At 41.9% G+C, this 16,031-nt stretch overlaps 1 protein-coding gene across 4 annotated transcripts in view; it reads right to left on the reverse strand.

Annotated features, from left to right (window-relative positions):
• Positions 1–16,031, reverse strand: part of CNTNAP5 (contactin associated protein family member 5) — a 312,663-nt gene that overhangs the window by 239,971 nt on the left and 56,661 nt on the right. For 3 of the 4 annotated variants that reach the window (XM_053402908.1, XM_053402895.1, XM_053402901.1), the window contains exon 2: positions 318–428. The exons of the other annotated variant lie outside the window; for it this stretch is intronic. In XM_053402908.1, coding sequence (XP_053258883.1) covers positions 318–428 — 111 coding nt within the window. The remainder of the gene's footprint in view (positions 1–317; positions 429–16,031) is intronic. 4 annotated transcript variants of the gene reach the window in all.

Genomic DNA, 16,031 nt, shown 5'->3' on the forward strand with positions numbered 1-16,031 from the left:
GGGAATGTTAGGCCAGGGTCTAGGAATCCCAGATTATCATTTTCTTCCACTTGTATGCAACTGAATGCTAAAAGGGAGCAGACTTCTCCTATAATTGCTAAATGCTATGGTTTCCTCCAAAGAAGTGCAAAGGAGTTCAGATCACTTCCATGCATGAGCGTCTGCCACTTCCCACTATAATTTCCTAAGTTGCCTTGAAGTCGTGCTACCTGTGGGATATTAAGGGAGGCTTCTGCGCAGGCTGACTGAAGGCTCTACACAGAGCAGCTCCAATGAATTATGCATCACAGCAATATTACGACTGTCAGTGATCTTACCATCCCGTCTGATGAGCTTTGCAAAGATGGGGCTGTGACTGCTGGAGAGCTCAGAGGAGCTGTCAAAGGATGTCGCAGGTAACGAGAATACCAGTGGCTCCTCACAATTATCTACAGAACAAGAGAAAGTATAGCAGGCATCAAATATAAAAGTAGTGCACCTTTAGCCTATCAGGGTTTCCCTCCCACTTTCAGTCTCTTTCTTTCTTTCCCTTGCAAAGCTGTCTGGCCACCATTAATGAGCTACCCCTAGAAGAGATGATGCTGTTGATGACACATTTGTGAATAAGAGCATAAAGAGGCTGCATTTATATTTTATGCTGTTCACATGAGCTTTCAACAGTTCTTGTGGTAGCTTATGAAAGCCAGTGATGGGCTGTATCTACACTCCCCACACCCTTGGTACAAACCTGGATGCTTGCAATTATTTCAGAAGGTTGTATCATGGGTAAGGCATTGGATCTAGCCAGTGGGCTGGATCCCTCCCTCTCCCACCCTCCACAGGTTAACTTCGACAGGTTAACTTTGGCAGTCATAATGACATCGGGTGATTGACATCTGCCGAAGTTCAACTGAAGAGAACCTACAGCAGCATTCTTTGAAGGTGCAGTCCCAGTGCCAATCAGCAAATTGGAGATAGGAGTGTGCCTTCAAAGAGGCTTACTCCATCAGCACAGAGCAGTTTTTTGTTGGAGTGGCTTGTTAGAATGGAGGGAAAAGGCTCCATTTTAGCAAGTGGTTTCAATTCAAAACACTGTATCCACAATGCTATGTCTGGAAGGCTGGACACCACTTTGTGCAACCAGGATGAGTATACTATGCCAAATAGCGTGGCATGCCTTTCCAAGTGGATGGAGCTTTCTGCAAGTCCTGTTCCAGCACTCACAACCTCTTCAGAAGCACATCTGCTGAAGCGTCTACAGACAGCTGCCTCACTGCATAAGTAAGGACGGGTAAAGAAGAGGACAGAATTCACAGTAAAATAATGTTTATATTAGGCCTCCAACCAGTCTTCATAGTTCATATGCAAGATTCTGAGTTGGGCAAAACTCTTTCTCAGGACAAGCCCAGTGCTAAGCCTTTGTTTTAAGATGGCAAAGAGAGAAACTCTTTCAGACTTAATTAGTGTATGCCACAAGTTGTACAGGTCTTCTCCACAGTATATGAGGCCCAAATATGCATCAAGAACCAAATAATTCAATTTTATTTTGTAGAGAGTGTGCATTTTAGAATGTTAGTCATGTTGTGTGGGTTTTTTTTTTTTCTTAATGATTGACTTAAACCATGAAATTTCTATTGCTCCTATAAGATAATCAGTGAGAATATTGGATAATTTGGTCTAAAAACATCCTCATCACTGAGCCACAGATTTCCATATACTTTTGAACCCACAATGCAAATGAAGCTAGTGACAAAAAAATAAAAATGCTTTGCTCATTTCCTATTCTACTGCATGCCTACTGTCCTAGTTAGTATATACAGCCATGAATTTCACTCAAGCATAAACCCACAGATATTCACTGAATCTCCCTTGGAGGGAAACTTGAGTATATAATTAGTGGGGAAATCCTGCAGGTTAGCAAAATCTCAGACTTCACAAGCATCTTCCAGCTCTTATAAATATGGCTAAATACATTTTAAAATGTGTTAATGCTACATTAAGGTTAGGAGAGTCAAGGAATGGAAAGCTTCAGGCTCTCACAATAACATTAATTCACTGCATATTTTAAATTAAAATGTAAAACAGAGTAACCGGGGTGTTTTTTTCTAGGGATAGATCTCCTGAGTTGTGCCGAGCAATCTTCCAAAAGGTAATCCTTCTCTCTGAAGACCACTAATCCATAAATAGATTATAAATGCTGGACCTTTGCACACACATCTATGAGTAACCTGGCAAAACCAGGACACTTCAAGCAGGAGAAATGGGGTTGTTTCAAGGCAGTGAATCGACAGTAGCTTTCCCTTACTGTGATTCTTACAAAATGAGCCCTTTGCATGGGCTTTCACAACAATTTATGCCAGAAGCTAGTTCCAGAATTTACAAAGATGTCAGATGCTCAAAAGTGGCATGCTTTATCTTACTTGTAGAATTTGAATTCACTTGCAGTTCTAACATTTATAACCACAGCATATGTTTCAAGGAATACAGCAGCTTTTACTATTACAACTTATTCAGCATTGTCCTCACCCCCTCCAAGATGATGCTCTGCACACTGACAAGCCTTCAGAGTCTTCCCTGCCTAGTAAGTCTTCTCCTTTGAACATTTTGGAAATGTCTCCTTCTGCTGGTGCTGGTCCCTTGCTAACAAAATATGAGCCCACCTCTTTTGGGGGTTTTGTGTGTGTGTTTTTAAATAAATACTTTCAACTTCATTTGCTAAACTGGTACACTCCCAGCATCTAATAAATACTTGTTTTGATTTTATTTATTTAAATATTTATAAATCACATTTTCATAGAAAATTTAACAAAGTGCTGTACAACATGAAAGCATAATACATCCCTCTATATCTATAATAAAAATGTAACTATGTCATCACACTGCAGTTCTCTTAGCCACAGACAAGTGGTGCTGTGAACAACAGTGTGTTAAGGGGCAGTGGATAGGCAGCCCAGACAAACCATGGGATAACCAAAATAGGCTGCACCAAACCCCAAGCTCTACTGGCTCCTCTGCCGGCCAGCTTGGGGGCCCATGCCTCAGGATCCAGAACCTCAGACCAGTTAGAACAACTAGTGGTCAAATTCTGCCTCCCTGGCCAGCTTAGGGATTTGCTGCTTCTGCTGCCTCCGACCCCTGTTCTAAGGGGTTCGTATGAGGGGAGTGGGAGTTGAAAAGGGGTGGGGGTGGGGAGAATGTGATGGGGGAGGGAGGGAAGGTTAGCAAGCGGTGTGAGATGATGTGCAGCCCCTAATAGTACGACAAGAACATCAATACCTTCTCAATAAAACTGGATAGCAAAAAGAAAAAGTTCCAGAGGACTGTTTCAAAAGTACAGTTCTGCAAAGAAAGCAGGGGTGACTGCTAGCTGACTTCTATTGGCAAGGAGTTCCACAGCGCATGGCCTGCTACACTCAAGGTTCAGTTCCTGGTGAAAGGTGACTGAACTTGAGGGAAATGAGGGGACCAGAAGTGCCCCATCTCAGTGGGTGAGGTGAAGCATAAGAAATCAAAAAGTCATTGAAATACTTTGGGCCCAAGTTGCTTTGGGCTTTGTGGATTAACACAAGAATCTGAAAAATGGTCTACCTCAAATCAGCAAGGAGTTCAATTCTCTCAACAAAGAAGTAACATGTTGCCACTACCCTGCTTCTGTAAGCAATCTGGCCACTGCATTCTACACTAGTTGCAGATAGGGCATCCCCACATAAAGTGTTTTTTTGACCCATGTTCATGCATTTGTCTTACATGACTTTACATACGTATGTTGCACAAATAGCATACTCAAGCATAAGAAGAAAGGACTTAAAATAATACCAGTGAATAGTCAAAATGATTTCACTTAAAGGTTTATTCTAGGGAAAAGAAACATGCTGGGATTGTTAAAATTTATGATTACCTAAGCACCAGCACAAGGAAGTAAGTGCTGCACATCCTTAATCTCAAAGAAAGTGGCATATTCCTGAGGGGAATGAGTTATGAAATATTCAGCTTAGAATGTAAATATTCAGCTTAGAATGGACCTCACAACAAAACGTTAGAGCGGATATCTGGTGTATGTGTCTTTACAGAGCATCAGTCTGTGGGGACTGGGGGGGGGGGAATCACAAGCATCAAAGCTACGACTCTTTCTTCCAAACACATACGTTACAAAGACATAGCACAGCTGTAATGCTCACCACCTGGATGCTGAAAAAGCTATCCTCAATACTCCATTGTTTGGGCAATAGAAGAGAATCCCAGGTTCTTGTAAATTCATAAAATACAATCATTATCTCAGTAATCTTTACAAAAATGCTAGAAAGTGGGCTGTATTATATTTCAAGGAGGGGATCAGTCAGAGACAGAGACACCTGCTTCAGTACTCCTCAGGAATTCATAGCAAAGCAGAGAGCTGGGTAGCAGTTAGAATGTTGGGCTAAGACTTGAAAGACCCAGCTTCAAATCCTAACATTGCCATGAAATTCACTGGATTATCTTTGACCAGTCATTTTCTTTTAGCCCACCCTACCTCACAGGGTTGTTATGAGGCTAAAATGAGGAGGGGGTGAACCATGTGCTGCCTTTATCTTATTGGAGGAAAGGTGGGAAATTAAATGTAATAAATCAATAATTGAAAAATCAAACCAAGGTGGTCACAGTGCAGCCTGTCATCTAGTACACTTTGTTGGCTCTCAGAATATACATATTTTGGTGAGTTGCCACCACAGCTTCTCAGTTGTCACAATCGGTTTCTCCAAAATGAAGTACTCAGAACTAGGAAATCAATTATTTTTCACTGTCAAGGACCCAGAAACTCAGCAGTGGAACATATGTGAATTTCCCACCTGCATGAATCAAGAGTTTACATCCTATGAGTCTTCTGAAGGGATTGGGTAATATTCTGGAGTCATGATTTTTGCAACTTATACATGACTTTGAAGCCTATCCTTTGTCATTTATTAAGACTCAACTCCTTAATACAGTGTAGACCATTCTTCAAATTCCTTAAGTAAATATGGAACACGGCTCAAATAATAAATTGATTCATTTCTAATGAGAGAATCTTAAAAATCCTAGATAGAAAGTGTTTCCCTTTTAAGTCAGATGTATATTGACAACTAACTAATGAAAAGGGGTGCTGAACCAATCACAACCAAGAGAAGCAGAAGCAAACACCATATAATCTGCAAAAATAAAGGCAATTGATGCCACTATGGATGAAGTAACAGACAGTGCAGCTAGCTGGCTTTCATTATTGACTCTTCTGGATTCTGGCTTCCAACGTATCATTTTATTCATTGTTAAAATCCCAGTAAATTTTGCACATAATGTTGTGATCATGCGGCATGCATAGCTTTGATTGAAACTGTAAATTGTTTCCATATAGTAGGCAAGATTCATATTTTTATTTTATTTTAGGTGAGATAAAATCCCTCTTAGCATTTCATGCTTAATGCCCCACTTTGTTTTAAAGACATAAATGTTGCATTTTTCTACAATGCTTTCAACATTACTTAGGAGTGTGATAACTCCCACTTTTAGCATCAATGGTTTCCTACCTTCGCTACCAGCAATTTGAATTTACTAGCAAGAGAAATAATACATTGCAGCTGGAAACTGACCTAGTACTCTTTGTAGAGCAATCAAACAGGAGGCACTTACTGATAAACAGCATTCTGTTCCTCCTGCTGCAATGCAATAAACCTTCAGTTATTAACTAGTTAACTTTCTTTGCAATGGCTTCTACTGATGGGAATGGCCATGGCTTAGTGGCAAGGCACAGGCTTTACATGCAAAGGGTCCAAAATTCAATCCCTGGCATTCCCAGATAGGGCTGGGAAATACTCCTGTTTGCAACCCTAGATACCTCTGCAAGTCAGGGCTCATTCACACTGAACTTTTGTCCTGTGCTATCTAGGCACAGGTCCACATTTTAGAGCTCCATGTTTGAGTGGTTTTGGGGTCCCCTACACTGCTTTCTCCAGGAAAAGCCAGTCTTTACAGCAAATAGCAATTCAGGATTTCTGAAGATTGCATTTGCTCCCATTTAGTGGTACAGAGTGGTTTTTTTGCAAGGAAAGTGGGGGGGGGAGTGTTGGGAAAAGGAGCTTTGCCTAGAAATGCAGAGCAAAGGTAAGTGTGGCTGAGCCCTCTGTGTATGCAAGAACATAGGAAGAGTTTGCTGGATCAGGCCAATAGCCCATCTAGTTCAGCATCCTGTGGCCTACCAGATGTTTGTGGGAAACCATCAAGCAGCACAAGAGCACTATTCCCTCCTGTGGTTTCCTGTTAAGTCCGCTCACCTTCAATGGTAGATGGTGTTGTGGCCAAGCCACAGCTGCGCCCGTGATCCAGCAAATGGCTGGGTCGGATGGCCTGCCTGCTGGTGATTGGCCAATACTGGAAAGTTTAGGGTGAGGGTTCTCCTGTGACTGGGGCAGGCCCAACTGGCCAATGGGCACCTCTTGGGCTTGCTCCCAGGGGGACTAAATTGTGGCCTATCTGGTCTCTCCTCCCCAGCCTTTTTCATCAACAGTGGTACCTCTGGTTATGAACTTAATTCATTCCAGAGGTTTGTTCTTAACCTGAAACCATTCTTAACCTGAGGTACTGTTGAGACATTGAGTTTGTGCAGTTTTTGGAGTAGACAATTAGTGGGTTGACAAGAAGCCAAGTTAAACAGAATACGTGAGAAAGTCTGCTTGGAGATAGGGAAGCCTAGCAACAGGTGGTGATGGGCTAAGTTCTTCCTTATAAGCAGTATGACACAGCAGTTTTGTTGTTGGAGTGTTGAGTTTGGAGTAAGAGTGTGAATCTCGTCTGTGTATATAGTAACTTGTACAAAGCTGTACTCTGCCGTATATAATAAAGCTAACTAAAATCAAGTTACTCATCAGCAAGTTTTGTTCCTGTTCATCATCCTGGAATTCGCTGATTTGGCAGCTGGTAGCAGGAGTTATGGTTGAGATCCATCAACAGGTACCACTTTAGCTAATGGGGTCTCCTGCTGCCGCCACGCTGCTGGTGTGTGATTTCTGTTCTCATCCTGAGGCAAAGTTCTTAACCCGAGGTACTACTTCCGGGTTAGCAGAGTCTGTAACCCAAAGTGTTTGTAACCCGAGGAGTTTGTAACTCGAGGTACCACTGTATAACCAATAAAGTTGTGGCTTATTTGAACCCATAAATCTATATGCTGTTGTCTTGTCTGGTTATTTCACTCCCTAGGGAATTGTGTGGTTATGGGGTCTTGGTGCGCAACTGGTATTCAGACACATTTGTGCCACCAGCTGCGGAGGCAGAGCATAGGATCATGGCCAGTAGCCATCGATAGCCCTCTCTTCCACGAACTTATCTAATGCTCTTTTAAAGCCATCTAAGTTGGTGACCATTGCTGCCTCCTATGGGAGCAAGTTCCACAGTTATCTATGCACTACATTAAAAAGTACTTATGTATCCTGAACAACATTGAGACAACATTGAGCTAGATGGACCAACAATCTGACTTGGTATGAATTAGCTTCATATCTTTTAGACTTTGACGTATGAATGTAACTCGGCTGACCCACTTATTTCTACAGCATCTCATGTACTCTTCTTTTGTCTGTGCTTTCTTATTATGCACAAATAGTGCAATCCATATGTATGAGCAAGCCTGGCAGAGCTAAAAAATAAAATAAAAAGTCTAATTAAAAAGCTTGCCTTATTTTTATTGATGAAGTGTTCTTCGCATCAGGCATAATAGTCAGATAATGGATCATCACTCAGGATGAGGGATTGATAAATCAGGAGATGGATATATTCACTTGCAGACTAGAGATGATGGTTTGAAACTTATGAAAGAAAAAAGGGGGAAGCATGTAGGAACTACAGATTATAAATGGGAGTTGGAATAAATATTCCAAGTAAGGCTTCATTTTTATACAAACTAGGATGATTGCATGAAGTAATTCTCATGCACTGAAGAGCATTTAAGTCCTCATTTATTGTGAGCGATATTTAAATAACAGCTAGAGATGTATGACTCCACACATCTTTGAGACATTTTACTAATCTTATTGCAGCCACTTTAACTTCCCTCCAAAGTCTTACACATTTTATTTTGTCTAAACAGGATTTTTAAACATGCCTCAGATTTCACTTTAGACAAAAATCAATAGTATATTTGATTAGCACAAACATGAATTTCATGGCTGTTACAACTGCCTGGAATCTTTTATATATACTAATAGTGCACTCATCTTCTTAGTGTGGATCCTTGTGGAGTCCAAGGTGCCATCCATGCCAAGGTGCCAAGAGGGAGGTACGAGCAGGCACCCCAAGCTTTGTAGAAGCACAAAAATAGTAAAAACAACCTAGTAACCCTAAAGTGGACACACACCTCAAAAAACCCAAACTCAATGAAGACTGAGCTGTTAAGATTCCTGCTCCATGATTGCAGTCATGAGATTGTTGTCTATCACATGATGGTGTATGTTTTCATTCCAGTGGGAAGTGACGTAGACAGGATGTTTGTGTGACTGTGTTCCATGAAGTGGGACTATTGTTCTTTCTCTTTGCTGCCTGATGAGAAAGAGGAAGGAGCTAAGTCAGAGTGCTCCGAGTGTTTTATATGTAAATAAAAGTAGATTAGCCAAATACTAAGCTACTGAGTTCTGTTACACGGACTGCGAAAACTCTGCGGATCCCTAAGTGTGCTGATGTCTCCAAGGCATCAGTCACTGTGATGTTCAGGCAGAAGAAAGCTTTTGAAGCTCCTGAACGATCGACCAGAAGGGAGAGAACATGCCAGTTGGGCATGTGTCTCTACTAGGGTCCTACTCGAGAGTAGGATGGCTCATTGGGCAAGGGTATGCTGGATGCCTGTTGGAGGTATAGAACAGAAAACTAGGTAGGAGGGTGATGGAAATGGGGAGACTGGCAATTGCAGTTCTCACAGTTTCTCACTTTCCCAATCTGTGGAAGTCCTGTGATGTTTGCTCCATTAGTGCAAAATTGTCAGCTTGTGAGATGGAAAGACCTCCCCTCCCTTCCACTGTTTGCTGTACTGGGCATTCTCACAACTTCCTCCCCCCATTAGAGCTAATTACAAGGAGCACTGTGCAGGGAGGAGAGGAGGAAGTCCCATTACACTAGTGGAAGTCTTTGCACAGGCTTTCACTAGCAACACAAATTAGCTGCACTCTCAAATTCAGCTTTCCACATTTCTGCAGCCATTTGTGATTTTATTTTTTTAAAAAAAGCTCCTCGTGAAAATTCTTAAGAATTTTAGTGCAAATTTCCCTCAATAAGCACATTTTTACTTGCACTTCTGATTAATTTTTGCAAAGTTGTATGTTATTCTCAGTAATTTGTTAATTTTTATGCACACTTTGCCCTAATATATGCATTTCTGTAAACATGTATTACTTACAAAACTAATTTAAGTGCTGAAGGATAGCTGTGATTTGGTTCACATACTGTTTTGGGAAATTGCCAATATGATAGCTTTGGCTTTACGTGTGTATTGAATCAAATTTCTACCCCATCCCTAATCCTGGAAGAGGATACAGCTGGCTGGAACCCTGAAGAGGAGCATTCCACACAGCAACATTTTGTTGTCAGTCCCACTACTTAAGTTTGGATTTGATATCCCGCTTTATCACTACCTGAAGGAGTCTCAAAGCGGCTAAGATTCTCCTTTCCCTTCCTCCCCCACAACAAACACTCTGTGAGTTGAGTGGAGCTGAGAGACTTCAAAGAAGTGTGACTGGCCCAAGGTCACCCAGCAGCTGCATGTGGAGGAGCAGGGAATCGAACCCAGTTCACCAGATTACGAGTCCACTGATCTCAACCACTACACCACACTGGCTCCCTTACAATTCTAATTTTCAGACTAGTACATGATCTTGCTTTGAAGTTTACACAGCGTATTTGCATAGTTCAACTAAATGGGAACTCTAGAGCTGCAAATATTATTTATTTATCTGTCACATTTATACCCCACTTTTCCTCCCATGGAGCTCAAGTTTGCACATATGTTTCTCCCCCTACTCAATTAATTCACACAACAGCCCTGTGGGGCAGGTTAAGCTGAGAGGCAATGACCGACCCAACATCACCCAGTGAGCTTCATGACTGAGTTGGGACTTAAACCCTGGTTTCCCACATCCGAGTCTGACACTGTAACCACCAAAGCACCAGACTTCCTGGAAAGGGTGCTGAGAATTGTAGTTCTGTGAGAGGTAAGCTACAATTCCTTGGCTTGTTGGGGGGAAGTCATGAGCTTTCAATGTGTGGTGTGTATGCAATCTAGGAATCTGCATTGGTGTGAAGAAGAAAACTAGGTAGACTTTGCAAACAAAATTGAAATGGCAAAAGTTGAAGGTTGCTCCTCCCCCCTCCCGACAAAGGTACATAAATGGAGAAATACACACAATTTTCATGACCTCAAAGCAGAAGGGGCTTTGGAAGAACTTTTGGTAGTTGCAGATAGGACAATCTTTACCAAGTCTAATTTTCAATGCCAACTTTATGCCATATTTTGTGTATTCAGTTCTCCTATTTCCCACCAATGTTTTATGTCTTTCTCCTTCCTCCTTAATTCTAATTTCAGTTACAAACAATGGAAAGGGGAGAAATCAAGAACTCATACTAAGTAACCAGAATATGAAGAAGTTGCAACGAAATCCTATTATTTTTTACTTAGGAGTAAACCCAGTAGAGTTCACTTGCCTTCAAGTGCCCTCACAGCATTGCAGTTTTAGTCTATGTATACTTACTAAATCCTTGCCAATTCTCTTGATTTTTATAGCTTGTTAGAACTGCAATATTTGAGTGGGTTTCTGGTTTCAGGATTGCACACTTTTACTGCAGAATTTATGTCTCCACCTATATAAAATACTTCTCTTTTTATCTCCTGGAAACTAGTTTCCATTTCTTCCCATGCCCCACAGTTCATCCATACTGACAGAAAGTAACAACATTCTGTTCAGTCAGAATATATATCAAAATGAGTGAAGTGGAGAACATATTCAAATAATTGAAGAGAGGTATTTGGAAGTGGCCCAGAATGTGCACACCTCACTGCCAATTGTGCAGCACCCCTCTTGAATGAGACTGTGATCTAGGAGCTCATTTGCCAGCCATCATCTCTGAAGAGAACACAGGCCATCTTCGCATAAGAAAGAGACTTCATTACAGCCTGGCAGCATTTAGTTCTCATGGAACAGCAATGGCAGCAGACTGCAACTGGCAAGGGACCTAAGTGACTCAGTCTTAGAAACACATGACAGCCCTTGTCACAGAGAGGAAGGAAACGTCCCTGGTTTTTCAAGACAGAAAAGGAAACTTGGATTTAGCTTCTGTCTGTAACAGGATCTTTTTTGCTGCCGTCAATGATCTTTGCATTATGAAAGATTCTGACATTCTCCAAATACTGAAATTACACACTGAGCAATGCCTTCAGGCAGCATGAATCCAAACTCCTCAGCCTCCTCTCAGCCTCTCTTAAAACATCCAGTCAAAGGAAACACACACACACACACCACACACTATACTTGTCTTTCATTATGGAGTTCTACTGTTAGGAGGAGTTTCCCATTCTGACCCTGGACAGATCCAGATCTAGTTAGATTCAGCAAAGTTCTTGTATCACGTGTTTTTGGGTGGGCCCTGGTAAAATCAAGTCAGCAGTTGTCATCAGTCAAATTGGCACATGTTGTCCCATAATTCTCCTACTGGCTGTCATGCTACCAGGCCAAGTTTAAGGTCATTGACATATAATGCTCTGAACTCCTTGGAACCAGGTTACCTCCAGGAACACCTTGGGAGAGCCATTCGTACTACTGCTGTATGCTTGTCATATGTCTACTGAGATGAGGGCCCACTAAGGAAGGCACTCCTAATGAACATCGGGCAAACACATACAATATTGGCATTGAGGCACCATCTTCATAGTCCTCTGTTCACCCAAGCTTTCACTGATTAGTGATCCAGCTAAGTTGATACATTAAGCTCATTTAATGATTTGTGATGCATTTTGCTCTTCTTTTATGAATGCAGTTTTATCTTTGATTTTATGCTGTTGATCACTATGACTTTTTCTTAATGTTAGTGGTATAGGGTTTTTTTGTTTTGTTTTTTTTTAAATATAAAGTTTGGGCCTCTCAATCCTATGATTCTGCTAAAGTTGCAACTGCATCAGTGTTTGGTGAATTAAAACTCTGTGCCTGTAACCTTGGGCAGAACTAGATAGCATTCCTTCTGACTTCAGCAATTCTTTGAATTATGACCAGCAGTGCTGTGTGGCAGCTTCTGTGGGTCTGGACAGGAAGCACCAGAGGCAGATTACCAGGAAGGCAGATTGGTGCCATCATCAGGACAAGATCACATGTTCTCCCTTTGCACAGTGCTGAAGCAGGCCCTAACTGCCTTTGGTTGGCACCCTATAGGTAAAGGGTAAAGGGACCCCTGACCATTAGGTCCAGTCGTGACTGACTCTGGGGTTGCAGTGCTCATCTTGCTTTATTGGCCGAGGGAGCCAGTGTACAGCTTCTGGGTCATGTGGCCAGCATGACTAAGCCGCTTCTGGCGAACCAGAGCAGCGCACAAAAACTCCGTTTACCTTCCTGCCGCAGTGGTACCTATTTATCTACTTGCACTTTGACGTGCTTTCAAACTGCTAGGTTGGCAGGAGCAGGGACCGAGCAATGGGAGCTCACTCCGTCGCGGGGATTCGAACCGCCGACCTTCTGATTGTCAAGTCCTAGGCTCTGTGGTTTAACCCACAGCGCCACCCGCGTCCCTGGCACCCTATAGCTTCAGACTATTAGCTCTAACTCACACCACTTCTGCACAACCTGTACAACTTGATGCATATCTGTTGTACTGGAAAATAGCAGAATCAGAGAAGTAATGTTTGCATATACTAGTAGGGGAAAGAGAGAGAAGCCCCGCTTGGTTTTAGGAAAAATTTGGTATGCCCAAGGATCAAATATTGTTGAGATTAAGCCATTTTTTGAGACTGGAATGCTTACGCCAGATGCCATTAGCAAGCTGTCAGTGCTACATTAGTCCCTTTATTTAACTGTACAGTGCCAGCTCTGATACTAGGGGAGCTAGGGAAGAATCCAGCCAACGAAGTGAAGAAAACAAAAACAAGCCAATGGATGAATTCTCTCTGCTTAGCATGTCATTTGAGGTGTCAAGCTGGAAGTCACATCTAAACATGTTTAGATGTGAAAAAAGTTGGGATAAATAGGATGTGTGAGTGCCAGGTGCACCCTGTTTAAGGCAAGAGCAATAGCCTAGCAGGACAACACACATTCTGCAAGCAAAAGAATTGACCAAGCCTTGATCTGTGGCATCTCTAGGGTGAGAGGGGAAAAACTTAGGTATGAAAGCCTGGAGAGCTCATGGTTTGAACTGGTATGAGGCAACTTCCAATGTTTATGTTCTTATGGCAATGTCTAAATGAAACCTTACACATACCTTCCACCAGAAAAAGGACCATCTGTCCTCAGGTTGGGATTAAAATAGCTAATGGTCAGTGCTTGTGTACTCAGACACCGCAGCTAGGTTTAATATAAGGACTATAAGTATAACCTTCTCAACCAAAACATGTCTTGCTTCCATGATCACTCTATTAGTCCTGACCACTCTATTATTCCTGCGTTTCCCCACAGACCATGCTGTAATGACATTTTCTTCCATTCATATATCTAATCATTAGACGGACTGAAATCCAAGGAGGCAACTGTCTGGCTGGGTATCAATCTTTCATCCTTTCCTTGCTAAATCTATTTTTTGCACACTGTAAATCTGCAACCCTCAACTCCAAAGCAAGCATTGGAAATCGTGATAAAGACATAAAATGGCATAAGTATTCCATAGACATGTCCATGTGTTATGAGGAGTAATTTTAAAACATCAATAAAGTTTGAACCGCATGCTGAATTTTCAAATTCATCATGGTCAGATGAGCTCCGCTTTCATCTTTCTCTGCTTCTTCACTCAATCCTTCAAATTATGACTGCAGACGATTAAAAATAGAAGAGGCACACACTGAGTGGTGCTTCCTATTTCATATATATATATATATATATATATATATATATATATATATATGGAAAGGAATCTTTTCAAACCAAGTAACATGCAGAAAAGGCACACTAAAAAGCAATTATAATTCGGATGGAGCTTGACTGCTTTCCATAGGGCTGAGAGAGGCTGTTGAATTTGCAGACTGAGTGCGGATTAGCAGAGATGAAGGCAGTAGTAAGTGCCCATGTACCATTGCATTTAAAATGTAATGTCATTTCATGGGATGATAAGTAATCATTTCATGTCTCAGTAACCTCAAACAAAAAATTGCACTTCTTAAGGGAAAAATCCATTTTCCCCTCTGAAAAAAAGGAGGCTGTAGTATGCAAGTGAATACTTTAGATAAGGAGACAGGCTGGAAGTTAAGGTTTCCATTGTTAAGCAAGGGTAACATTGCTTTGATGTTGGATGGATACGCACACACACACACACTGCTTTTTTCTGGGGGTACGCAGGGGTACGCATACCCTTAAACATTTTGTGAATCTTTGTACTTTTGCCCATTTACTATATTTATTTTTCCCAATTTGAACTATCAAATGGTGATTTTCTTGAGTCAAAATGAGAGTACCCCTTAACATTTTTAAATAAAAAAGCACTGTGTGTGTGTGTGTGTGTGTGTGTGTGAATATTGCCTGGAGGTTGCTTTCCCGGGGCAGTGCTCTTTTTATCTGTCATGGTGTCACTTTTTAGAAGCTGCTGTGGAAGTCTGTTATTATAGCAGACTAATTTGTGTTGGCTTGGTGTGATCTTGCCTATTGACACATCTCCCTTTAGATTACATTTTAAACACTTGCAAATATATTCCTTTAGGATTGCCAGTGCTTGTCAACAATGTAATGGCAGCAAGCTCCTAACAGTATTGATTACTTTAACACAGAATCCAATGACCTGTAACAGCACCCAATAGGGCTTTGGATCTTGTCACGGAAGCACAAGATTTCAATTGCAGTGGAGCTCTTGTTCTCCTCTGTAGATGATAAGGAGAAAGACATGTGGTATTATTCTTAGCTTCTAGGCTTTGCAGCTAGGGCATGTAACTGACACAACCTGGAGGGTTGTGAGGCTGTGGGATGTGAATACTTCCTACAAGAGCTGTACTGAAATCTGCCTTTCAATATCCCATTTGTGAAAGACCCTTTTCTTTTTCCTTCTAGTTTGAGGGTTACCTAGTCATTGTGAGGTGGTTGAAGATGGTGTGTTTGCCTTTTCTTTCTATTTAACATTCATATCCCCCACTGTATAGCCTCTCTGCTGCTTCTCTGGGGAGAGCATTCCACAAGAGGGGAGCCATAGCAAAGTTGCCACTCTCTGGATATCACATGGAGGAGGAACACAAAGGAGGGCCTTAGATGACTGATGCAAGGTCTGGATTGGTTCATATGGATAGAGGAGGTCACTAAGACCTGAGCCATTTAAGGCTTTATAGGTCAAAACCAGCACTTTGACTTTGGCATGGAAACTAATTGGCAGCCAGTATAGTCAGGCCAGGTTTGGTATAACATGCTCAAACCATCTTGCTCTTGTGAGCAACATGGCTGCTGAATTCTGATCAGCTGAAATTTCCAAACCATCTTCCAAGGCAACATAGAATATTTTGCAGTAATCTATCCTAGAGCTTGCTAGAGCATAGACAACAGAAATTAGGCTATCCCTGTCTAGAAAGGAGCACAGCTGGGCCACCAGCCAAAGCTGATGGAAGGCACTCTGGGCCACTGAGGCCACCTGAGGCTCAAACCACACCAAAGAACCCAGAAGGACCCCCAAGCCTGCTCCTTCAGAGGGTGTGTAATGTAACCCCATCAAGAGCAGGCCGTCTCCCATCCATCCAGTCTAGAGAACCACCCACTAACAGTGCCTCAGCCTTATCTGGATTAAGCTTCAGTTTGTTGGCTCTTGTTCAGCCCATCACTGAGGCAAGACAACAGTCTGCCACACCTGCAGATATAAAGAAATAAAGCTGTGTGTCATCAGCATTATTGCTGACAACA

The sequence above is a fragment of the Podarcis raffonei genome, chromosome 1, assembly GCF_027172205.1.
Source record: "Podarcis raffonei isolate rPodRaf1 chromosome 1, rPodRaf1.pri, whole genome shotgun sequence".
Taxonomy (NCBI): domain Eukaryota; kingdom Metazoa; phylum Chordata; class Lepidosauria; order Squamata; family Lacertidae; genus Podarcis; species Podarcis raffonei.